This window comes from Chlorocebus sabaeus, chromosome 24, assembly GCF_047675955.1.
Source record: "Chlorocebus sabaeus isolate Y175 chromosome 24, mChlSab1.0.hap1, whole genome shotgun sequence".
NCBI lineage: Eukaryota > Metazoa > Chordata > Mammalia > Primates > Cercopithecidae > Chlorocebus > Chlorocebus sabaeus.
In genome coordinates this window covers 47423986-47450252 of record NC_132927.1, presented here as the reverse complement: position 1 = coordinate 47450252, position 26267 = coordinate 47423986, and the positions used below count along the sequence as shown (strand labels likewise).

The 26267-nt window shown below is 38.5% G+C and overlaps 1 protein-coding gene across 8 annotated transcripts in view; it reads right to left on the bottom strand.

Annotated features, from left to right (window-relative positions):
* The window catches only part of PCNX1 (pecanex 1), a 210817-nt gene that overhangs the window by 19883 nt on the left and 164667 nt on the right, over positions 1-26267 (bottom strand). For all 8 annotated transcript variants that reach the window (XR_012090995.1, XM_073011117.1, XM_073011116.1 and 5 more), the window contains 4 exons: positions 25576-25829; positions 23058-23288; positions 11017-11117; positions 10096-10246 (listed from right to left, as the gene is read on the bottom strand). Coding sequence is in view for 7 of the 8 variants with exons in the window: in XM_073011117.1 (XP_072867218.1) it covers positions 10096-10246; positions 11017-11117; positions 23058-23288; positions 25576-25829 (737 nt within the window). In the remaining variant the exon portion in view is untranslated. The remainder of the gene's footprint in view (positions 1-10095; positions 10247-11016; positions 11118-23057; positions 23289-25575; positions 25830-26267) is intronic.

The window sequence follows — 26267 nt, the reverse complement described above, 5'->3', positions numbered from 1 at the left end:
TAGTAAGGGACTTCAATACCCCACTGACAGTGTTAGATCATTAAGGCAAAAAACTAACAAAGAAATTCTAGACTTAAATTTGACACTTGGCAGCCAACTGAATCTAATAGAAATCTACAGAATACTCCACCCATCAACCACAGACTATACATTACTTTTATCTGCACATAGAACATACCCTATGACTGACCACATGCCTGGCCATAAAGCAAGTTTCAATAAATTAAAAAAATCAAAATAAAAGTAACCATACTCTTGGACCACAGTGGAATAAAAACAGAAATCAATACCAAGAAGATCTCTCAAAACCACACAATTACATGGGAATTAAACAACTTTCTTGTGAATGACTTTTGCGTAAAAAAATGAAGTTAAAGCAGAAATTAAAAAAATTCTTTGAAATAAATGAAAATAGAGATACAACATGCCAAAATCTCCAGGATGCAGCATCTATGACAAACCTACAGCCATCATACTGAATGGGCAAAAGCTGGAAGCATCTCCCTTGAGAATCAGAACAAAACAAGGATGTCCACTCTCACCACTCCTATTCAACACAGTACCAGAAGTCCTACCCATAGCAATCAGACAGGGGGCAAAAAAAAAAAGGCAAGCAAATCGGAAAATAAGTCAAAGTATCTCTCTTTGCTGCTGATATGATTCTGTACCTAGAGAAGTGAGAAGACTCTGCCAAAAGGCTCCTGGAACTGATAAATGACTTCAATCAAGTTTCAGCATACAAAATCAGTGTACTAAAATCAGCAGCATTTCTATTAATCAATAATATTCAAGCCGAGAACCTGGAACTGTTGACTTCAATCAAGTTTCAGCATACAAAATCAGTGTACTAAAATCAGTAGCATTTCTATTAATCAATAATATTCAAGCTGAGAAGCAAATCAATAACGCAATCCCATCTACAATGCACTCACACACACACACACACACACACACACACACACACACACGAATACATCTAACCAAGGAGGTGAAAGATCTCTACAAAGAGAACTACAAAACACTGCTGAAGGAAATCAGACGTGACACAAATGGAGAAACATTCCATGCGACTGGATGAATCAATACTGTTAAAATGGCCATACTGCCCAAGGCAATCTACAGCTTTAATGCCACTCCTATCAAGCTACCAATGTAATTTTTCACAGAATTAGAAAAAGCTTCTAAAATTATATAGAACCAAAAAAGGAGCCTGAACAGCCAAAACAATTATAAGTAAAAAGAACAAAGCCAGAGGTATCACATTACCTGACTTCAAATTGTAAGGCTACAGTGACGAAAATAGCACGGTACTGGTAAGAGACAGACACACAGGCCAATAGAACAGAATGAAGAACCCAGAAATAAAGCTGTACACCCACAGCCATCTGAGCTTCAACAAAGTTTTGAAAAAATATGCAATGGAGAAAGGACTCCCTATTCAATAAATGGTGCTAGGGTAGCTGGCTAGCCACATGCAGAACAATGAAACCAGACTCCTACCTTTTACCATATACAAATATTAACACAAGATGGAATGGATTAAAGATTTAAATGTAAGACCTTAAAATATAAGAATCCTAGAAGAAAATCTAGAAAACACCATGTTGGACATCAGCTTTGGGAAATAATTTATGACTAAGTCCTAAAAGCAATTGCAACAAAACCAAAAACTGACAAGTGAGACTTAATTAAACTGAAGAGCTTCTGCACAGGAAAAGAAGCTGTCAACAGAGTAAACTGACAACCTACAGGATGGGAGAAACTATTCACAAACTATGCATCCAACAAAGGTCTAACACCCAAAATCTATAAGGAATTTAATTCAATAAGCAAAAAACAACCCCATTAAAAAGTGGGCAAAAGACAAGAACAGATACTTCTCAAAATAAGACATACAAGCAGCAAACAAATGTGAAAAAAATGCTCAACAACATGAATCATCAAAGAAATGCAAATCAAAACCACCATCTCACACCAGTCAGAAAGACTATTATTAAAAAGTCAAAAAACAAGAGAGGCTGGCAAAGCTGAGGAGAAAAGGGAATGCTTATACACTGTTGAAATGCAAGTTAGTTCAGTCACTGTGGAACGCAGTTGGAGACTTCTCAAAGAAACATAACTACCATTTGACCTAGCAATCCCATTACTGGGTATAAATCCAAAAGAAAATAAATTGTTCTACCAAAAATACACATACACTCTTATGTTCATTGCAACACTATCCACAATAGCAAAGATGCAGAATCAACCTAGGTCCTCATCAATGGTAAATCTGATAAAGGAAATAAGGACTACTATGCAGCCATAAAAAAGAATTAAGTCACTTCCCTTTGCAGCAATATGGATGTGGATGGAGGCCATTATCCTAAGCAAATTAGGATAATTCTTAGAAGGTTCCTCTCTTCTAGGAATTGCCTTCAGCTAATGGAGCTACCTGGGTAGGAAATGCCGATGTTGGGGGTGGGGAGGGGTACATCCTTCTCTGTATGGGATGAGAAGTAAGGAAGTACACAGCATAACTTTTGGAGATACTGCTAACTCCAGAGCTGCTTCTAGAATCCAGCTAAGGCTAGAATTCAGCTAAAACACATTTTGCTGAGCTGCTTCCCTTTTTCCATCCCACTTTTAACACTTCTTTACAAATATTTCTTGAGTGCACCCCTCAATTAATCTCTTGCACAAGAATCTTGGACTCTAACCTGTTTTTAGACCACTTGATCTAAGATAGCATTCATAATATACTGATAAGCAGTTCTTAACTTCTGTATATCATACACCAACTCTCCTAATTTTTATTTTAAATACTGAGTTCATATTTTCCTATACAAGCAGACAGTCAGATGTCATCTGATATACTATCTTTTAGCAAATAGTTCTACTAGGAAAGGAATGCCATCTTTGTAGAGTAGTATTTTTACAATTACTTGAATGAAAAATAAAAGTCCAGACATAAGCAATAACATTTTTTTTCTACTTTTTTTTTTTTGGAGACAGGATCTCACTTTGTCACCCAGGCTGGAGTGCAGCAGCGTGATCATACCTCACTGCAACCTTGACCTCCTTTGCTCAAGCAATCCTCTCACCTTAACCTCCTAAGTACAGGCACACGCCCCCATGCCCAGCTCATTTTTTTTTCTTTTGAGACGGAGTCTAGCTCTGTCTCCAGGCTGGAGTTCAGTGGCACAATCTCAGCTCACTGCAGCCTCCTAGGTTCAAGTGATTCTCCTGCCTCAGTCTCCCAAGTAGCTGGGATTACAGGCACACACCGCCACACCCAGCTAATTATTGTATTTTTAGTAGAGATGGGGTTTCACCTTGTTGGCTGGGATGGTCTCGATCTCCTGACCTCGTGATCCACCCACCTTGGCCTCCCAAAGTGTTGGGATTATAGGCATGAGCCACTGTACCCAGCCCAGCTAATTTTTAAAATTTTTTTTTGTAGAGACAGGGTCTTCCTATGGTGCCCAGGGTGATCTCAAACATCTGAGCTCAAGCGATCCTCCTCCTTCCTCGGCCTCCCAAGGTGCTGGGATTACAGGCATAAGCTACTATGCCTGGCCAATAATCACATTCTTAAGAAAATGAACAAAATGCTGGAAATTATCAGGTATGCCCAAAGTGGAAAATGTTTCATCTTGTTTAAATATCTCTTCACTGGCTTTAAAATGCTTGAATAAATATGTAGAGTTCTATGTACACTGAAAACTGTGAGGTGCCTCTGTATGTGGTGATTTGGAAAGATGTCTATGTCATATTAAATGAAAAAAATAGCATGTTACAATTAATTTGCATAGCAAAATTACATTTTTAAAAAGGAGCATATCACACATATAGATGTATGTGCTTAGAAGAAATCAGAAAAGATACATCAAATTACTGGCAGTGATTGCTTCATGGGGATACTGTACAATAATATGGAGTGATGGAAAGATGTTTATTATTGAGCAATGTTTACTTTTTAAGAATATTCAAGAGATGTTATCAGTTTTACTGGTAAAAGTTTTCAGAAGAATTTTAGAAATATACTTGAGATGTTATAAGCAGATGCACAGGATACACTTTTTTAGAGCAATGAAACTCATTCATTAAACATTTACAGTCCACTGTCCCAAGCAAAGATTAATAAGAAATTATTCCTGTCCTAGAGGATATCACAGACCGTAACATTTTTAGCACATATTATATGTAAACTCATTTGGATTTTGATTGGTTTATTTTAGTTCTAACAACTATGTAATCCTCAAAGAGTGCTAATAAAGGAAAATAAATAAGGAGGAAATATATTTTACAAAAGCAATTAGAGGACAAGAAAGAGAACAGATGAAAAAAGGAATTTGCTTAATCTGAGTTTTGGTTAATCTTCCTCTGCAAAACTGGGATTAAAATAACTTTCTGGGTTGTGGTGATTTAATGCATATGAAAGTACTGTGTACATGTAGGACACTATACAATAGTAAATACTGTACAGATCATAACAGTTTCTTCTTGGGGTTTTTTTTTTTTTTAGAGACTAGGCGTTGCTCTGTCGCTCAGGCTGGAGTGCAGTGATGCAATCATAGCTCACTGCAACCTCAAACTCTTGGACTCAAGTGATCTCCCATCTCAGCCTCCCAAGTAGCTGGGACTAAAGGCATGCGATACCTTGCCTGGCTAATATTTCTGTTTCTTTTTTGCAGAGACGCAGTCCCGCTATGTTGACCAGGCTGGTCTCAAACTCCTGGACTCTAGAGATCCTCCCACCTTGGCCTCCCAACGGTGCTGGGATTATAGGCGTGAGGCACCACGTCCGGCATACCATAACAGTTTTAGTTACCAAAAAGTAAGCACATGTAATACATAAGGTTGGAGAGGGTGGGGAAAGAACTACAAAGAAAAAAGTCCAAAAACACCTATGAAGTACTAAAAGTACATCATCAAAGACTATGTCTGAAAGGCAAAGGTTAACAGAAATTTTGTATTTTCAGCTCTCTGGAAACAGATTCTTCTTAAAAGTCAAATTGAAATACAATTTACAACAAAATGCACCCCATTTTAAGTGTACAGTTAGATGCATCTTGACAAATGTGCATACCCAGGTAACCACTGCTGCAATCCAGATACAGAGCACTTCCATCACCTCAAAAAGTTCCTTCCTGCCTCTGGCATTCACTCTCTAAACTCCAAGTAACCACTGATCTGCTGTTTGTTATTAGTTTCTTTTTATTGCTGAGTAATATTCTTTTGTGTGGATATACCATAATTTGTATGCTTGTCTGCTGATGGACATTTGAGTAGTTTCCAGTTGGAGGTTATTACAAATAAAAACACTATAAACATTTGTGTTTAAGTCTTTACGTAAACATACACAGTTGACCCTGGAACAACGCAGGGGTTGGGGTGCCTATCCCTATGCACTCTAAAATCCATGTATAACCTTTGACTCTCCAAAAAATGTTAACTACAAATACCTCACTGTTGACTGGAAGCCTTACCAATAACATAGTCAATTAACACATAGTTTGCATTTTACACATATTATGTACTGTATTCTTACAATAATGTAAGCTAGAGAAAAGAAAATGTTATTAAGAAAATCATAAGGAAGAGAAAACATATTTACTGTTCATTAAGTAGAAGTGGATCATCATAAAGGTCTTCATCTTTGTCATCTCACATTTGGAATAGGCTGAGAAGGAGGAAGAGGAGGGGTTGGTCCTGCAGTCTCAGAGGTGGCAAAGGTGGAGGAGGTGGAAGGAGAGGGAAGAGAAGCAGGTACCCTTGGTGTAACTTTACCAAAAACCATTATACGTTTCTGACATTTTTCCTTTTTCATTTCTTTAAAAATGTTTCTATATAGTACCAATTCTTATTCTACCTTTTGCTTTAGTTTTAGTGTCCACATCACAGAAGGGTCCATGCTGTAAAAGAAGTCAAAATCAGTCTTGAATAATCCGAATCACTCTGCCAGACTATGTAAAGTCAACTTGTTTTCTGGCACTGCTTCCTTGTCGTCCTTATCATCTGGTGCTGGCTTGAAAGCATTCATCTCCATAAAGTCATCTTCTGTTAATACTTCTAGTGTGGTGCTTAATACCTCCTGAATCCCTCCAAGAGCCACACCTTGTAATCCTTCATCCTCTACCTTTTTTTTTTTTTTTTTTTTTTTTGCCATATCAACAATCTCTTTCATGATTTCCTTGATTGGCTCTGTCATAAATCCTGTGAAGTCATGTACAACATCTGGGCACAGTTTTCTCCAGCAGAAATGTATTATTTTGTGTTTGATAGCTTCCATGGCTTTTTCGATAACAGCAATGGCATCTTCAATGGTGTAATCTTTCTAGACTTTCATGATGTTCTATCAGGGTTCTCTTCCATAGCACTGACAATCCTTTCCATTGAGTACCATGTGTAATAAGCCTTAAAGGTCTTTATTATAACCTGATCTGGAGGCTGAATTAGAGAAGTTGTTTGGAGGCAAGCAGACCACCTCCGCACCTTCGGTGTTGAACTCATGGGGTTCTGGGTGGCCACAGGCACTGTCCAATATCAAAAGAACTTTAAAAGAAGGTCCTTTACTGGCAAGGTACTTCCTGACTTCAGGGACAAAGCATTGGTGGAACCAAACCAGGAAGAGTTCTCTTTGTCTAGGCCTTCTTGTTGTACAATGAAAATAGCAGTTGGTACTTATCTTTTCCCTTCAAGGCTTAGGGGTCAGCGGCTTTATAGGTAAAGACAGTCCTGATCATAAACCCCTCTCTGCATTTGCACAAAACAGTAAACTTAGCTTACCCATTCCTGCCTTAAATTTTGGTGCTTGGTGCTCTTTCTTACTAAAAAGTGTCCTTTGTGGCTTCCCCACCCCCAACCCCCACCGCAGAATAGGGTACTTTCACCTGCATTAAAGATCTGTTCAGGCAGATATCCTTTTCCCTCAATGATTTTCTTAATGGCATGTGGAACTCGTCTGCTGCCTCTTGGTTGGCAGAAGCTGCTTCTCCTGTTATCTTGACATTTTTAAAGCCAAAGCTCTTTCTAAAATTATCAAGCCATCCTTTGCTGGCATTAAATTTTCCAGCTTTAAATCCTTCACCTTCCCTATGCCTTAAGTTGCCATATAATGACTTCACTTTTTCTTGAACCATATTAGTGTTTTATAGGTATGCCTTTCTTATAGAAATCCTGCATCCAACATAAAAGCTCTATTTTCAACATGAGACGAAAATGTATTTTGTAAAATGTGCAAGGTTTTCCACCTGCTGGTGTAGTAACAGTGGAAGCTTCACAAATTTTTTTCTTTCCACACTGGTCCTTAAGATGGGTTCACTTGTCTTGGAACGGTGGGCAACCACAGTTGCAGACCTCAATCTATGGCACATATCAAGCAACTCAACCTTTCCTTTTAATGTCGTGACTTTTCTGTTTCATGGGGGCCCTTTCAGCATCACTAGTGGCACTCTGTATGGATCCCATGGTGTTATTTAAGGTTTATGGTACTGCACTAAACACAATGAGAAATACAGGAGAACTGCAAGCGAGCTCTTTTTATTGAAATACACAATTTACTGGAAAGGCGAACTGCTCACACAGAGATGATCAGTGCCACACGGCGTTTTAAGCACATTCCCAACATTTGAGCTCACAGAAAAAGCAACAGAAGGTGACTATGACATTACTGTAGTGGTATAATATTAATATGTACCACAGTTAACTTTATGTAGTTACGATTTAATACTGCATCTTTGTTTGTTTACATTTCTTTCAACTGCAGATGGTGCCACATATAGTCTATAAGTGTTTTTGTAAGTTTTGATAAATTTTAACTTTTTATAATAGATTTCTGTGTGTTTTATGGTAGCAAATAATAAAATAAACTAGTATCTATGTGTATTTTATGCATTCATGACATACCTAAGTTTGTCTTATTTTATTGATAATTCTAGGCTTTGTAGTTCATCTTTTTCAAAGTGTTGTAAATTTCCAAAAAAGTTTCCAGTACATTTACTGAAAAAAAATCTGTGTATAAATGTAGCTATGCAGTTCAAACCAGTGTTGTTCAAGAATCAATTGTACTTTAATTCTCTTGTGTAAACATCTAGAAGTAGAATTGTTGGGTTGTAAGGTAGATGCATATATCCTTTCTTTTAGTATATGAGCCTATTGTTCACTTTTATGGATTTTCATGTGCACATGAACTTTGGCAATGACCAGTACTGATTTACACATCTAGATTTTCCTGCCTGAGAGATCCTCATAGACAACCTAATGTCTTGCTCAAAGTGATGATCAATAAATGGCTGTTGTTTGTGACTTTATAGGTCAATCTCCACCCTCCCAGAAGGTATATCAGAATTAAGGAACTTCTTCAGGTTGCATTACATTCTCCACCTCCTCTCCTCCCCTCATCCCTCCATGGTTCCTGGGTTCCAATTCTACATTCTCACCTCCCTGTTTATAAATGTTGTCAGTCCTGGCTAATGATGGGAGTGTGCTATATCCAAGTGTGTTGGGCCAGAAGATAAAGAATCACTGATATCAGCAATAATGCCACAGCCAAAGGAATATTTAAGGAAAGAGACCTGACAGCAACAGGCAAGAGAGTCCTCTAAGGAGAGACTAGGGGTAGGCACCCAAGGCATCAGAGGCTTCAAATTCTGTGCTCAGTTTCATCTCAGACAAATTGAGATCAAATATCTGTCATAACATTTAGAATTAATTGAAGAAGTTTGTCAGAAGCTATTAGAAAATTATGCTATATAAAAGAGAGTATTTCTTATAAAGCAAATATATAATTGGTACCTTTCCAGAAATGTCTACGTTTTAAAAACATTTTAATCTGAATTAATTACCTTCTTGTGAAATGCATTGAATTTTGTCTCAAAACTCTAAAACTAGTCTGAAGATGGACAATTCTATTTGATCTCAAATTATTATTTCCCTGGGGCATCATTCTCAAACAGTATTCCATTTTTTCAAAGAGATTTTCAAATAATGTGTTCCTTATTAGTAATGTTCCTAAAGAATGTGAAGTTTTTAATTTAATTCCCACACTTTATATTATACTATAATGACTTGAAGAGTAAGTTACATTTTATTTGGGGGCAAAATATTCAATTATATTTGAGCACTGCAGATACACTTTAATGAGTCTTATCACAAAGTCTTTATCATCAGATCTGATAACTACCATCCAGTAGAATGGAGGAACAAGTGCCAGTACTTAATTTCACAATATATTCTTGCAATCATCTAGGGCTTTAGAAATGCATTGTAGGGCCTCACTTTAATGTCATTACCCTATTAAGATATTTAGCTAAGCCTAAGTCTGTCCTAACCACCTATTATTCTATAAAACACATGGAATGAAATTCATCCTTCAGTAACAGCAGTACTTGTAACACTCCTGAAGTTTACTACACTCCATTTAGAATTGGCTAATATTCATACAGGGACTAGGCAGGAATTACAATGATATGAAGTCAAAATAAGTATTATGGGGACCAAGGACCTTTACTTATTTCATGCCTATATCTGTCACTCTCTAATGTTAATATTCAAATTTACTATTAGAAACATAGGTTCAGGTTTTAAAGATTTAATATATCTTGTCATGAAATCACATTTTTCTTTTATTCAGATCGGAATATTTCTCAAAAGGTTCCTAAGACACATAATTTGGAAGCTGATATGCTTTGGTTGTGTCCTCACCCAAATCTCATCTTGAATTGTAGTTCCCATAATCCCCACATGTCCTGGAAGGGAACCAGTGGGAGGTAATTGAATCATGGGAGCAGTTACCCCATGCTGCTGCTCTCATGATAGTGAGTTCTCATGAGATCTGATGGTTTTATAAGGGGTTTTTTCCTCCTTTTGCTTGGCACTTCTCCTTGTTGCCACCATATGAAGAAGGATGTGTTTGCCTCCCCTTCCGCCATGATTATAAGTTTCATGAGACCTCCCCACCCCTGTGGAACTGTGAGTCAATTAAACCTCTTTCCTTTATAAATTACCCAGTTTCGGGTATTCCTTACAGCAGCGTGAGAATGGACTAATACTGAAATCATGTGAAGAAGGATCAGTAAACACCAGTAATGAATTAGAAAAATCTCATCTTACCTGATGGAGTTTAATGGACATACGGATCCCAGGGACTACTACTTTTCTTAGCAATTCCATGTCAGCAAAGATCCATTCATCTCGAATTGAAGAAATACGGAAATCTCCTTTAAATAGGGCATGCAATCCATAGAGGAATGACTCTAAATTACTGTTAAGATTGGAGATAAAAGTTCACATGTTTTGACAAAGGTCTTCCATGACATTGATTCTTACATCTGCGTGTGCATCAGAATCACCTGGGAGTATTTTGAAAATACAGATTCCAGGAACTAATGTCAGAACCCTGAACCAGAATCACAAGAGATAGGGCCTGTCTGACCTGGGACCCTTATTTATGAACCACTGTAATAGTGAGTCCACGAAAATAAACAACAGGCAAAAAGCCTATAGATTTGGTTAAAGTTAAAATAAATTAAGAAAAGCTTAATGGAAAACATGTAGTTATCACAGAAAAACTTCAAAATATGTGAAATTCTGATTCAGTTGGATGTACATGTTAGGAAATTCAGTTTAGATTTAGAGTCTCCAAATCTACTACTATATTAGAAGTATAAATACCCTGGACAAAGACTGCAAGGAAATACGGAAAAATAGAAATGAATGAATTTGTTAGAAAAATAGATGTAAACAGGAGGAGGCCAATCAAAATTCATGGGTGGTTATATTTTAAAATTTCTTTAATTCATTATATTCTCGTTATCAGTGGCTACCCACACATGTGTGAATTTTAAAAACCAGTTCTGTTAACCAGTTAGGACAGCTCAACTATGTTCAAGAAGATGATGTATAGAAATATAAAATCTAAAAAGACTTTACAATAAATTAGCATAGAATACAGGCTTCCACGAAAAATGATTTCAGATTTAGGTAATACAGCTTCCCATACTCTCTTCCTCAGAACAGAAATGCCTTCTTTACCTGGACATATGATGGGATGCAGTCCCCAAAGCTCTCCGTCCCAGTACACAGAGTCCATAACAGAGAGTCACCAGGGATGAATCTTTGTCCACATCCAGTGGCTTTAAAAAACAAAAAAAATTTGTTATCAGAAAGGCATATAAGTATTTAACAAATCATAAATCTAATTAATAGAGAGAAATGACAAAGAATTTTAAAAGTACATAATTTCTATCTCCTCAAAATAAACTTAGTAAAACTGTATGAAATGAAGCATGAATGTGTATAGGGAGTTTCTTTGGAATCCTTAAATAAAATATAAAATTTCATAATAATGGAACATAATTAAAACAAAAAAAACTGACTCTATTATAAAATGTTAGGATTTTAGCTAAAGATTTCAAAGTACTTACTGGGATTATTGATATTACCCTCTCCTGAAAATAAAATATTTCTATTTATTAGCTACTTATTTCTTTTCTTTTTTTTTTCTTAACTACTTATTTTTTACCATAACTTGACAAGCAGGCAATTAGTGGCAGATGAGTTAGCCTATTAGTGACTATAAACATAGTAAAGAAAATCAAGTTGATATTCACAAATATTGTTTCTCCTCAACCTTTTTATTTTTTAACAATTACATACTTTACAGTTGAAAGAAGCTGGTAACTGTCCTGTTTCTCCCTCTAAGAAAGTCGAAATAATAATCACTGATTACCTTACATAATACTAAAGAAAATCTTGGTAGCATCTCAGTTACCAAAAAACAATCCAGGGCAGTGCTTCTCAAAGTATAGTCCCAAGACTAACAGTATCAACATCACCTGGAAACTTGTTAGAAATGCAAATCTCTGGCCACTCCAGATCTCTGATATCAAATTCTAGAGATGGAGTCTAGCAGTCACTCTCCAGGTGATTCTAATCCATGCTAAAGGTGAAGAATCAATGATACAGGCTAATAATTAGCTTAATTATTCTAACTTTGCCAATGGTATTTATTTTTGGCTTTATAAACCACTAACTTATAAACACAATAGGGGAACAGTCTAAGATATTAACTTACTATTGATAGGTTAATTATCATGAACTTGATAATTTAGTTAATGGTGACTGTGTTAGAGATGTCCTAGTTGCTTGCCAATTAGATTGTTTCTAAAGACATATTACCTCTTACAGCACATATTCTAGTTTCATCAAGTAGGCATTTTGAAAAAAATTTTGGATCCAGGTTACAAAACAGCAAATAAAGAGTATGAGAGCACTAGTTTAAAGAAATACAAAAGAAAAATATAAGAGAGTGGGTGTAGACTTGAAGTTGTATAAAAAAAAAATACTAAAGGTAGTTACAATGGGTGATAAAATGACAGGTGATCTTCACTCTTTTTTTCTTCTTCTCTACCTCCCTTTCTCTGTCAACTTTCCAGATTAAAAATGTATTGTTTCTGTGATGAGAAAATTTTTTTTTAATTCAGTTCAGATTTACCTCAGCCAAGATGATTCAATAGAGACCATATCTACCCTCCTACCTGAAACAGCCAAAGAACTGGGCAGAATACATGACACAACAGTTTTCAGACACTGGACACTGGTTCCTGAGAGACAGGAAACAAATGAGGTAGCCCTACAACTGACTGAGCTTATTACCTAGAGAGTTTCCAGACCACAAGAAAGGGGAGCACAAATTGAGCCGGAGGCCTCTGAGTCAGCTAGAGCTCACAGGGCAGAGTGCTAGAGAGAGAGCTACTGAGAGAGGGAGGTGAGGGAACTCAGAGATCTGCAGCAGAGTGCTGATCAGCACACGCACAGAGGACCCTAGGCTGAGAAAAGAATCATCCCAACGGAATAGAAAGGAATAGCAGAAAACCTTGGGACTGGCTAGAACACTCAGGACGGCATTGTCTTGGTCATGGGGAAGAATTAGCCCCAGACTAACAGCTGCTCTGATCCCTCCAAAGCAAGCCCTGAAAGGATCAAACTGTCCCCAAAGAATTTAACTGTGTCACAAAATGAAGTTCAAGAATTATTTACAGGAATACAGAAATATCCAGCACCCTTGAGGGTAAAATTCAAAAGAATGACATCTAATAAAAAATTGAAAGGCATGTAAGTAGCAGGAAAATAGGATCCATAATAAGAATAACAATCAATTAACCACTCAATCAAAACTGACCCACAACTGACACAGATGTTAGGCTTAACCCACAAGGATATTAAAACAACTATTTTAACTATATTCCATAAACTTAAGAAGGCAGAGGAATGACTGAGCATGTTGAATGAGACATGGAAGATTTGTAGAAAGGACCCAAATCAAAATTATAGAGATACAAAATGAAGCAATGTCTAAGATAAAAAATATACTGAATGGGATTACTGGTATATTAATTCAGAAGAAAAGATAAATGATCTCAAAAAGTTAGCAATAGAAACTATGCAAAATGAAATACAGAGAGAAAAAAGACTGAAAATAAATGGGGCATCAGGGAGCTGTACGACAATCAAGCAGCCATTAAATAAACATAATTGGAGTTCCTGCAAAAGGAGGAGAGGAAAACAGAAAAAACTATTTTTAATAATGGTGGAGGGAGAGTATTGCAGTAATCCAGAATAACTACTCTGATCCTTGTTGATAAGGAAAATAGAGAACCAGGCACCTGTGTGGCTCCTAAGGATGGGCTGAAGCTGGGGTCTGGGCCTTGTGACTGAGAAGACTGTTAAAGCTAAAACCACCTCTATTCCTGCCTTGATGACACCTATCCAGAAGTAGAAAAATGCTCCCCTTTTAATCCTATAGATTTTGAGAATTTTGACCTGCCTGAGAAGCACCGGAATGCACACCTCCCCTTGAACGGCGTGCCTCTCGTGGTTCTGGATGGGAGAGAGAACTGGAAAAGCTGTTACAGCTGGGGTCCCCCCTCACCAGTGAAGATGCCCTCTCCACCGTAGGAATCCAATTTGTTGCCGTCTCCTTTGATCGTTCTGTTGATTCTGAATGTTTGCTTATGACACAGATATTTATATTTCTTAGTCCTTTATAGTTTGTGTGTGTTTTTATTAATAAAGCATTTAATAGATTTTTAAAAAAATCATGAAAAGTCTCCAAATCCGAAAAAAATTATGTACCTACAGATTCAAGAATCTCAATGAACTTCAATAACCACAAACAGGTGGCTGGCAAGATGGCCAAAGAGGTGGCTGGCAAGATGGCCAAACAGGAACAGCTCCAGTCTGCAGCTCCCAGCAAGATCAAGGCAGAAAGGAGGTGATTTTTGCATTTCCAACTGAGGTACCTGGCTCATCTCATTGGGACTGGTTAGACAGTGGGTACAGCCCACTGAGGACAAGCAGAAGCAGGGTGGGGAGCTGCCTCACCTGGGAAGCACAAGAGGTTGGGAACTCGTTCCCCTAGCCAAGGGAAGCCATGACGGATCATGCCGTGAGGAATGGTGCATTCCAGCCCAGATACTACGCTTTCCCCATGGTCTTCACAAGCCAAAGACCAAGAGATTCCTTTACGTGCCTATGCCACCAGGGCCCTGGGTTTCAAGCACAAAACTGGGCGGCCATTTGGGCAGACACCAAGCTAGCTGCAGGAGTTTTTTTTCATACCCCAGTGGCACCTGGAACGCCAGCGAGACAGAACTATTCACTCCCCTGGAAAGGGGACTGAAGTCAGGGAGCTAAGTGGTCTAGCTCAGTGGATCCTACCCCTACAGAGCCCAGCAAGCTGAGATCTACTGGCTTGAAATTCTCACTGCCAGCACTGTAGTCTGAAGTTGACCTGGGATGCTCAAGTTTGGTGGAGGGAGGGGCATCTGCCATTACTGAGGCTTCAGTAGGCAGTTTTCCCCTCACAGTGTAAGCAAAGCCGCCAGGAAGTTTGAACTGGGCAGAGCCAACCACAGCTTAGCAAAGCCCACTGTAGCCAGACTGCCCTTCTAGACTCCTTCTCTTTGGACAGGGCATCTCTGAAAGGCAGCAGACCCAGTCAAGGGTTTATAGATAAAACTCCCATCTCCCTGGGACAGAGCACCTGCACCTGGGGGAAGAGGTGGCTGTGGGCGCAGCTTCAGCAGACTTAAACATTCTGCCTGCCGGCCCTGAAGACAGCAGCGGACCTCCCAGCACAGCATTCGAGCTCTGCTAAGTGGCAGACTGTCTCCTCAAGTGGGTCCCTGATCCCTGTGCGTCCTGATTGGGAGATACCTCCTGGCTGGGGTCAACAGACACCTCATACGGGAGAGCTCTGGCTGGCACCTGGCGGGTGCCCCTCTGAGACGAAGCTTCCAGAGGAAGGAAAAGGTAGCAATCTTTGCTGTTCTGCAGCCTCCACTAGTGATACCCAGGCAAACAAGGTCTCAAGTGGACCTCCAGCAAACTCCAGCAGACCTGCAGCAGAAGGGCCTGTTAGATGGAAAACTAACAGACAGAAAGGAATAGCATCAACATCAACTGAAAGGATGTCCACACAGAAACCCCATCCGAAGGTCACCAGCATCAAAGACCAAAGGTAGATAAATCCACGAAGATGAGGAAAAACCAGTGCAAAAAGGCTGAAAATTCCAAAACCCAGAAGGCCTTTTCTCCTCCAAAGGAACACAACTCCTCACCAGCAAGGGAACAAAACTGGATGGAGAATGAGTTTGACAAACTGACAGAAGTAGGCTTCAGAACGTGGGTAATAACAAACTCCTCCAAGCTAAAGGAGCATGTTCTAACACAATGCAAGGAAGCTAAGAACCTTGAAAAAAGGTTAGAGGAATTGCTAACTAGAATAACCAGTTTAGAGAAGAACATAAATGACCTGATGGAGCTGAAAAACAGCACAAGAACTTTGTGAAGCATACAAAAGTATCAATAGCTGAATCGATCAAGCCAAAGAAAGGATATCAGAGATTGAAGACCAACTTAATGAAATAAAGCATTAAGACAAGATGAGAGAAAAAACAATGAAAAGGAATGAACAAAGTCTCCAAGAAATATGGGACTATGTGAAAAGACCACACCTACATTTCATAGGTGTATCTGAAAGTGATGGGGAGAATGGAACCAACTTGGAAACATTCTTCAGGTTTATTATCTAGAAGAACTTTCCCAGTCTAGCAAGACAGGCCAACATTCAAATTCAGGAAATACAGAGAACACCGAAAAGATACTCCTCGAGAAGAGCAACCCCAAGACACATAATCGTCAGATTCACCAAGGTTGAAATGAAGGAAAAAATGTTAAGGGCAGCCAGAGAGAAAGGTCAGATTACCCACAAAGGGAAGTCCACCAGACTAACAGCAGATCTCTCTGCAGAAACCCCGCAAGCCAGAAGAGAGTGGGGGCCAATATTCAACATTCTTAAAGAAAAGAATTTTCAACCCAGAATTGCATATCCAGCCAAACTAAGCTTCATAAGCTAAGGAGTAATAAAATCCTTTACAGACAAGCAAATGCTGAGAGATTTTTGTCACCACCAGGCCTGCCTTACAAGAGCTACTGAAGGAAGCACTACATATGGAAAGGAAAAACCAGTACCAGCCACTGCAAAAACATACCAAATTGTAAAGACCATCGACACCATGAAGAAACTGCATCAATTAATGGACAAAATAACCAGCTAGCATCATAATGATAGGATCAAATTCACACATAACAATAATAACCTTAAATGTAAATGGGCTACATGCCCCAATTAAAAGACACACACTGGCCAATTGGATAAAGAGTCAAGACTCATCGGTATGCTGTATTCAGGAGACCCATCTCACGTGCAAAGACACACACGGGCTCAAAATAAAGGGATGGAGGAATATTTACCAAGCAAATGGGAAGCAAAAAAAAAAAAAAAAAAAAAAAAAAAAGGCAGGGGTTGCAATCCTAGTCTCTGATAAAACAGGCTTTAAACCCACAAAGATCAAAAAAGACAAAGAAAAGCATTTCATAATGGTAAAGGTATCAATGCAACAAGGAGAGCTAACTATCCTATATATATATGCACCCAGTACAGGAGCACGCAATTCATAAAACAAGTGCTTAGAGACCTACAAAGAGACTTAGACTCCCACACAATAACAGTGGGAGACTTTAACACCCCACTGTCAATATTAGATCAACAAGATAGAAAATTAACAAGGGTACTCAGGACTTGAACTCAGTTCTGGACCAAGAAGACCTAATAGACATCTACAGAACTCTCCACCCCAAATCAACAGAATATACATTCTTCTCAGCACCACATCGCACTTATTCCAAAATTGACCACATAGTTGGAAATAAAGCACTCCTCAGCAAATGTAAAAGAACAGAAATCATAACAAACGGTCTCTCAGACCATAGTGGAATCAAATTAGAACTCAGGATTAAGAAAATCACTCAAAACCACACAACTACATGGAAACTGAAAAACCTGCCCCTGAATGACTACTGGGTAAATCACGAAATTAAGGTAGAAATAAATAAGTGCTTTGAAACCAACGAGAACAAAGACACAGTGTACCAGACTCTCTGGGACACAGGTAAAACAGTGTTTAGAGAGAAATTTATAGCACAAATGCCCATAGAAAAAACTGGGAAAGATCTAAAACCAACACCCTAACATCACAATTAAAAGAACTAGAGAAGCAAGAGCAAACAAATTCAAAAGGTAGCAGAAGACAACAAATAACTAAGATCAGAGCAGAACTGAAGGAATCAGAGACACAAAAAACCCTTCAAAAAATGAATCCAGAGCTGTTTTTTTTTTTGAAAAGATCAACAAATAGATAGATTGCTAGTTAGATTAATAAAGAAGAGAGAAGAATCAAATAGACACAATAAAAATGATAAAGGGAATATCACCACTGATCCCACAGAAATACAAAGTACCATCAGAGAATACTATAAACACCTCTACGCAAATAAACTAGAAAGTCTAGAAGAAATGGATAAATTTCTGGACACACACACTCTCCCAAGTATAAACCAGGAAGAAGTTGAATCCCTGAATAGACCAATAACAAGTACTGAAATTGAGGCAGTAATTAATAGCCTATCAACCAAGAAAAGGCCAAGACCAGATGGACTGAGAGCTGAATTCTACCAGAGGTACAAAGAAAAGCTGGTACCATTCCTTCTGAAACTATTCCAAACAACAGAAAAGAGGGACTCCTCCCTAATCATTTTATGAGAACAGCATCATCCTGATACCAAAACCTGGCAGACATACAATAAAAAAAGAAAATTTCAGGCCAATATATCTGATGAACATCAATGAGAAAATCCTCAATAAGATACTGGCTGACAGAATCCAGCAGCACATCAATAAGCTTATCCACCATAATCAAGTTAGCTTCATCCCTAGGATGCAAGGATGGTTCAACATATGCCAATCAATAAACGTAATCCATCACATAAACAGAACCAATGACAAAAACATGATTATCTCAACAGATGCAGAAAAGGCCTTTGATAAAATTCAACACCCCTTCATGCTAAAAACTCTCCATAAACTAGGTATTGATGGAACCTATCTCAAAATAAGAAGAGCTATCTATGACAAACCCATGGTCAATATCATACTGAATGGGCAAAAGCTGGAAGCATTCCCTTTAAAAACCGGCACAAGACAAGGATGCCCTTTCTCACCACTCCTATTCAACAGAGTACTGGAAGTTCTGGACAGGGCAATCAGCCAAGAAAAAGAAATAGAGGGTATTTAAATACGAAGAGAGGAAGTCAAATTATCTCTGTTTGCAGATGACATGATTATATATTTAGAAAACCCCAATGCCTTAGCCCAAAATTTCCTTAAGCGATAAGCAACTTCAGGAAAGTCTCAAGATACAAAATCAATGTGAAAAATCACAAGCATTCCTGTACACCAATAACAGACAAACAGAGAGCCAAATCATGAGTGAACTCCCATTCACAATTGCTACAAAGATAATAAAAAACCTAGCAATACAGCTTACAAGGGATGTGAAGGACCTCTTCAAGGAGAACTACAAACCACTGCTCAAGGAAGTAAGAGAGGACACAAACAAACGGAAAAATATTCTATGCTCACAGATAGGAAGAATCAATATTGTGAAAATGGCCATACTGTCCAAAGTAATTTATAGATTCAATGCTATCCCCATCAAGCTACCACTGACTTTCTTCACAGAATTAGAAAAAACTACTTTAAATTTCATATGGAACCAAAAAAGAAACCACATAGCCAAGACAGTCCTAAGCAAAAAGAACAAAGCTGGGGGCATCACGCTATCTGACTTCAAACTGTACTACAAGGCTACAGTAACCAAAACAACATGGTACTGGTACCAAAACAAATATATAGACCAATGGAACAGAACAGAGGCCTCAGAAATAATGCCACTCATTTACAACCATCTGATCTTTGACAAACCTGACAAAAACAAGCAATGGGGAAATGATTCCCTATTTAATAAATGGTATTGGGAAAACTGGCTAGCCATATGTAGAAAGCTGAAATTGGACCCCTTCCTCACACCTTATACAAAAATTAACTCAAGATGGATTAAAGACTTAAACATAAGACCTAAAACCATAAAAATCCTAGAACAACAACTAGGCAATACCATTCAGGACATAGGCATGGGAAAATACCTCACGACTAAAACACCAAAAGCAATGGCAACAAAAGCCAAAACTGACAAATGGGATCTAATTAAGCTAAAGAGTTTCTGTACAGCAAAAGAAACTATCCTCACAGTGAACAGGCAACCTACAGAATGGGAGAAAATTTTTGCAATCTATCTATCTGACAAAGGGCTAATATCCAAATCTACAATGAACTTAAATTTACAAGAAAAAAACCAACCCCATCCAAAAGTGGGTGAAGGATATGAACAGACACTTCTCAAAATAAGACATTTATGTGGCCAACAGACATATGAAAAAAAGCTCATCATCAATGGTCATTAGAGAACTGCAAATCAAAACCACAATGAGATACCATCTCACGCCAGTTAGAATGGTGATTACTAAGAAGTCAGGAAACAACAGATGCTGGAGAGGATGTGAAGAAATAGGAACACTTTAACACTGTTGGTGGGAGTGTAAATTAGTTCAACCATTGTGGAAGATAGTGTGGCGATTCCTCAAGGATCTAGAACCAGAAATACCATTTGACCCAGCAATCCCATTTTGGGTATATACCCAAAGGATTATAAATCATTCTACTATAAAGACACGTGCACATGTATGTTTACTGCAGCACTGTTCACAATAGCAAAGACTTGGAACCAACCCAAATGCCCATCAATGATAGACTGGATAAAGAAAATGTGGTACATATACAACATGGAATACTATGCTGCCATAATAAAGGATGAATTCATGTCCTTTGTAGGGACATGGATGAAGCTGGAAACCATCATTCTCAGCAAACTAACACAGGGACAGAAAACCAAACTGCATGTTTTCACTCATAAGTGGGAGTTGAACAATGAGAACACATAGACACAGGGAGGGGAACATCACACACCAGGGCCTGTTGGGGTATGGGGGGCTACGGGAGGGATAGCTTAGGAAAAATACCTAATGTAGATGACAGGTTGATGGATGCAGCAAGCCACATGGCTTGTGTATACCCATGTAACAAACCTGCACATTCTGCACATGTATCCCAGAACTTAAAGTATAATAATAATAAAAAAAGAAACATGAGAAAAGTACACTAAGGCACATTGTATTTAAATTGCTTAAAACCAGTAATAAAGAGAAAATCTTAAAAGCAGCCAGTGAAAAAAGATATTATATTGTACCTACCATTTTTTCAGAGGAACAAAGAAAAGAATGACAGCGGACTTCTCATCAGAAACAATGCAAGCCAGAAGACAGTATAGCAACATCTTTAATTTGCTGAAAGAAAAAAACTAGTTCAAGCCTGGTAGCACTATTTTGTTACTGTTGGAGAAGGCATGTGCCCTACTCCCTAAATTGCATTAGAAATTCTCACCAAAAATTCTTGCTAATACTAACAATAAAGTGAAAGAAATACTTATCGTTTGAAAAGTAGGAGAAAGAAACTGAGATGAATCCTTTCATTTTTGCATTGAAGGTAATTTTAATGCAGTTAGTTCAGGATCAATCTTATACTATCTTGAAAGGGAACTACGGAAGAAGGGTCTGAGGCAGTTTTTAAACATTCAGATGAGGGCACTACAGCTTGAGTCAGCAAGTCTGGCCTGATTAACGTCCCCAGGAAGAGGTTATTCTGGGAATGCTGATTCAGAGAATAGCATGCAAGATCTTAAGGAGATGAAGATAATCTTGTTCAACTTAAAAGAAAAACTAGGGCAAACAGGAGACCATATAGCTGGAAAAATACAACTGATAATTTTCTTCTAAAGAGAATGTAAGAGTAGAAAATAAAACAGACCAGGATTAGTGAAATAAGCTACCTCAAGAGACTGGGGATACCCAAGTTTAGAGGTAAACCTTTTGAATATATGATTTATTACCAATCAGGACTTCCCTGAGCCATGTTCATGACCTCAGCAATAATCTCTAAAGGTCCTTAAGGTAGGATGGAACCCTGTTCCTGAGTGGGTACACTGTGAACCCCTAGCAAAAAACATAATGATTAAATCACAACAAAATAACCAATATCATCTGAGCCAAAGAAGAGCTATAGGACAATATGACTGTTCCCATTACTTCTCCCAACAAAATCCAGTCCAAGGATTTGAGAACAGTATGCAAAACATTTTAAGTATATTTTATTTATGAAAAAATAAAACTACTTGTTATATGTTTGGAAGAAAGAAGTTTAGCTTTGAGGTCCTCTATTTCCAGCCACTGTCTACTGGTCTTCTGAGCTTTCTGTGAGGTTATTTTATCCAACTCACTATCCCTGCTTTTAAGATATACTACTCTGCTCCATATAAACTGCACATCTAGTACAAAAGCTCAAAGCCACCACTCAGAGAGGAAGTACAAGATGCTCCTGTTCTTACTGATGGAGTAAAAAGAGGCTGATATGATGGCTGTCTTACTCTAAGTGGTGGCAAAGGAAGGACTAAACCAAGTGCTAAATCTGAAGATGGTCAGTATGTACCTCCTAGACCATGATGAAGGCACCAGTTGTCAAGATAGCTCACTACGCTACATGATAGTGGGTAAATCTGTACATAGGACGCTGGTGGTTCAACTACACAAGTCTTTTGCTTAAAAAGCAGTAGTGGTGGTAGGAATTAGCTTTGTAATCACAGGCCTTGGCACTGCGATTATGTTACTTGGAGTCTGACCAGGGGTGTGATACTACCACAAAAATCATGAGACCTAGAAGGAAGCCATAGTTGCTGAAGTCCCTAACTCATCTTACTTTTAGGATAAAACATGTTATCCTAATGTGTGGATTGGGAACCACCAGAATTTAAATCACCCCTAGTGATTCCCAGCCTAGACCTAGATCAGAATCTTACAGGTGGGGCCCAGGAATCTGAATTTTTACAAGTTCCTATGCCTTTTTTACTCACATTAACATTTGAAATCAATGGTCTAGATCCATACTGTCCAATATGGTAGTCACTAGCTACACAGGCTCCTAAATTTAAATCAGTTAAAATTCAATAAAATTTACAATTCAGCTTTTTAGTTGTACTAGCCACATTTCATGTGTTTCACAGCCACATGTGGCAGTGACAGCACATTTCCAACACTGCAGAAAGCCTATTAGCCAGCACTGGTCTAGACTTTGTATTTGGGACAAACACATCTAATTATCCTTAAGTGTGGCAGAGAGAGGTAGAATTTCTTAAGGACTAGATTTTGAAGGGTAATGCGTGGAATGTGAATGTATGTGCATGGTTATGCATGCCCAGGGTAGAGGAGGTGATACCTGGACAATGAGACTGGGACACTGCAAATGAAAGAAAGAGGGACGTCACTTCCTTTAACCTGTTTCGGCAGAGTTGGTTTGGCCTAACCATAATGAACTAGTTAGGTTATCTTAACCAGAAGATCAGAAAGAGGAAGGTCTGGAAAAACTGACCTCATAAGAACAGGGACATTCTTTGCATCTTTGGAGAAACTTGGATTCAAAGAGTTGTAAATGAAATAAACTCTACCTTTGCTCTTCGGGAAGAGCAGTACTCTATCCAGTTGAGGTAAATCACACAGAAACTCTCCCTAGATATGCCTGCCAGTCGGTGGTCATAGTCTTCATCAATGTTTGGATTAAAGGTCGGGTCCACATCAACATAATTGCGATCGGCACACAGACGAAGTCCTTCCTGCATTGTCTCATTAGCTAGCCACTCCTCTAGCTTAGAAGAGGTCGTAACATAATAAATGATACCCTAACATGAACAAGACAAAAAAAAAAGAATTCAGATTAAATTACAATTTCAATTAACTCAGATTCATCAATGAAATAAATTCCAATTATTTATAATGATATAAATTCCCCCATTACAATTATTTATAACGATATAAATTCTCCCTCAATATTCTACATATATATTTTAAGAATACTATAATAATATACCTCAGGCCTTACTGGATGAAAAAACATCTAATACTTTAAAATCACAACCACAAATTCAACAAAGCAACTTCAAAACAATTCTGTTTTATTTTATTTTATTTTATTTATTTATTTATTTAGAGACAAAGTCTTACTCTGTCGCCCATGCTGGAGTGCAGTGGCGTAATCTCGGCTCACTGCAACCTCTACCTCCTGGGTTCAAGCAATTCTCATGCCTCAGCCTCCCAAGTAGCTGGGATTACAGGCACCCACCACCACACCCAGCTAATTTTTATATTTTTAGTAGAGATAGGTTTTCACCTCGTTGGCCAGGCTGGTCTTGAACTCCTGACCTCAAGTGGTCCATCTGCCTCAGCCTCCCAAAGTGCTGGGATTACAGGTATGAGCCACCGCACCGGCCCCAATCTATTGATTTTAGAGCTTTTCAACTTAGGATATTTCAAAAGAGGTAAAAAAAACTTTACTGTAGTGCACTTATTTTGAATAATTTATCATAGAGAGTTATTAAGGTCATCTGGTGGTGGTCCTAGGCCAAGTTATAGAGATATATTATTTATAACTAGAGAAGAAAATGCCACACACACACACGAGTAAAAAATATTATGAAATCAATCTCTAGCTTCCTGAGGTTAGGTTTAGCCAAACATTAAATGGAAGGCTCAATGTTCATCCCAATCAGCAAATAAGGTGGTGAGGAGAGGTAACAACATAAGATACGAAAATTTCAGGCTGGGGATGGTGGCTCACGCCTATAACCCCAGCACTTTGGGAGGCCAAGGTGGGAGAACTGCTTGAGCCCAGAGTTTGAGAGCCTGGGCAACATAGTGAAACCTCATCTCTACAAAAAAATAAAAAATTAGCTGGGTGTGGTGGCATGCACCTGTAGTCCCATTTACCCACGAGGTTAAGGTGAGTATATTGCTTGAGCCCTGGAGGTCAAGGCTGCAGTGAGCTACAATTATGCCACTGTACTCCGGCCTGGACAACAGAATGAAATCCTGTCTCAAAAAAAAAAAAAAAAAAAAAAAAAAAAAAGAAGAAGAAGAAGAAGAAGAAGAAAAGAAAAAAAGGTGTGAAAAATTCAGATGTTGGTTATTAAAGCTTAGCACACGTTTCCTTCTTAAAAATACTGGTTTTACCTGTAAGCCCCTAAGTCGCAACCATACTGTATTTCTATAAACTCTTTAGCAAAAATAGAATCTCTTGTGCAGTAAAGGATTAACCTTGCCCAATGAGGGGTTTGGCCTTTACCCTTGGGTTGTAGGGGGTAACCTCTAAGCCTTGGCATGCCCTTCCTGTTAAACAGTCTTTCTTCAGCTGAGGACCTAGAGCCACACAGTATCAGCACGACCTCTGGACGTCCTGGAGACTTATGTTGGCCATGTGGATGGTCAACCATGCCTACATGACAGGACACCAAGCTCAAGCAAGCTTCCTTGGTGGACAACACCCCGTGAGTACTGCCATGCTTCACTGCTGGGAGAAACAGGCATCTGCACAACTCTTAGCAACTTACTGAACCTATGAGTGGTCTTGGGGACCCCAAAATTACAGTTGATGTCAGAAGTGAGGGTGGTCTTGGGGACCTCTTGAATTTTGCAATACTTTTATTCAGTTTGTTGAATGAAAGCTGTGCAAAGCAGTGGTCAAGAGCAAGGGCTCAAGAGTCAGACAAGCCTGGGTTTTAAGCCCCAAACTCTACTTGTTAGAGGACCTTGGCCAAGTTAACTTCTGATCCTTAAGTTGTTTATTTGTAAAATAGGGAAACACTTATTTACAGAATTAAGTAAGACAATCATGTGTGTATGCATATTTGTGTGTACATATTCCTTAGCACAATGCCTAAAACACAAGCTACAAATGTCTAGCTATTATTAATGAATGAATGTAATGAATTTCAGTAAACAAAGAGAAAGCAAGACATTAGTAGGTCTATTTTTATGGACTTTTCTGGATCCTAGAGAATTTAAATAAGTACTCAGAAGCAAAGCATAAGTTAAAAAAAAGTATATACATATATATACTTACATATATATATATGTTATCCCCAAGAAGAAACTCTTGATTATCTGAAGATCTAAGTAGACACATACTCTTACCTTGACATAGTAAGTTGTGAGTACTTTCCGAAGATCAAAGACTTGAAGCATAGAAGCAGCACTATTATCAGTGATGCTATACCCCTCCAGAATATACTTTGTGACTATCACTTCCCAAGCTAGCCATCGCTGGCTAAATGCAGCATTAAATGAAAGCATGTGAGGAATATGGCCAGGTTCACAACAGCAAAATCCCTCATCTTCCTCTACACCTTCAGTAATGGCCTCCACTTCCCGTTGTTGACAGTAGGTACCTTAAAAAAAGAGAGAGAGTGAGAGAGAGAGAGAGAGAGAGGGAGACCATTACAAAGGGGAAAAACCAGAAAGTGGGAAAAATGAATGCAAGGACACATGAGATTTAGAAAAAATACATATTTTATCACAATTGAAAGTATATGATGGATTTGCCTTAGAATATTCATTAATGAATTATAGCAAACACCAGAAATCACGCATATTCTATATTCATATCCTGCCAAAACACAATGTGCATTAGCATTAGCACACTACAGTTTTTTTGTTTGTTTTTTTGTTTTGAGACAGAGTCTCCCTCTGTAGCCCAGGCTGGAGTGCAGTGGCGTGATCTCAGCCCACTGCAATCTCTGCCTCCCGGGTCCCAGTTCAAGCAATTCTCCTGCCTTAGTCTCCAGAGTAGCTGGTATTACAAGCATGCGCTACCAGGCCCAGCTAAT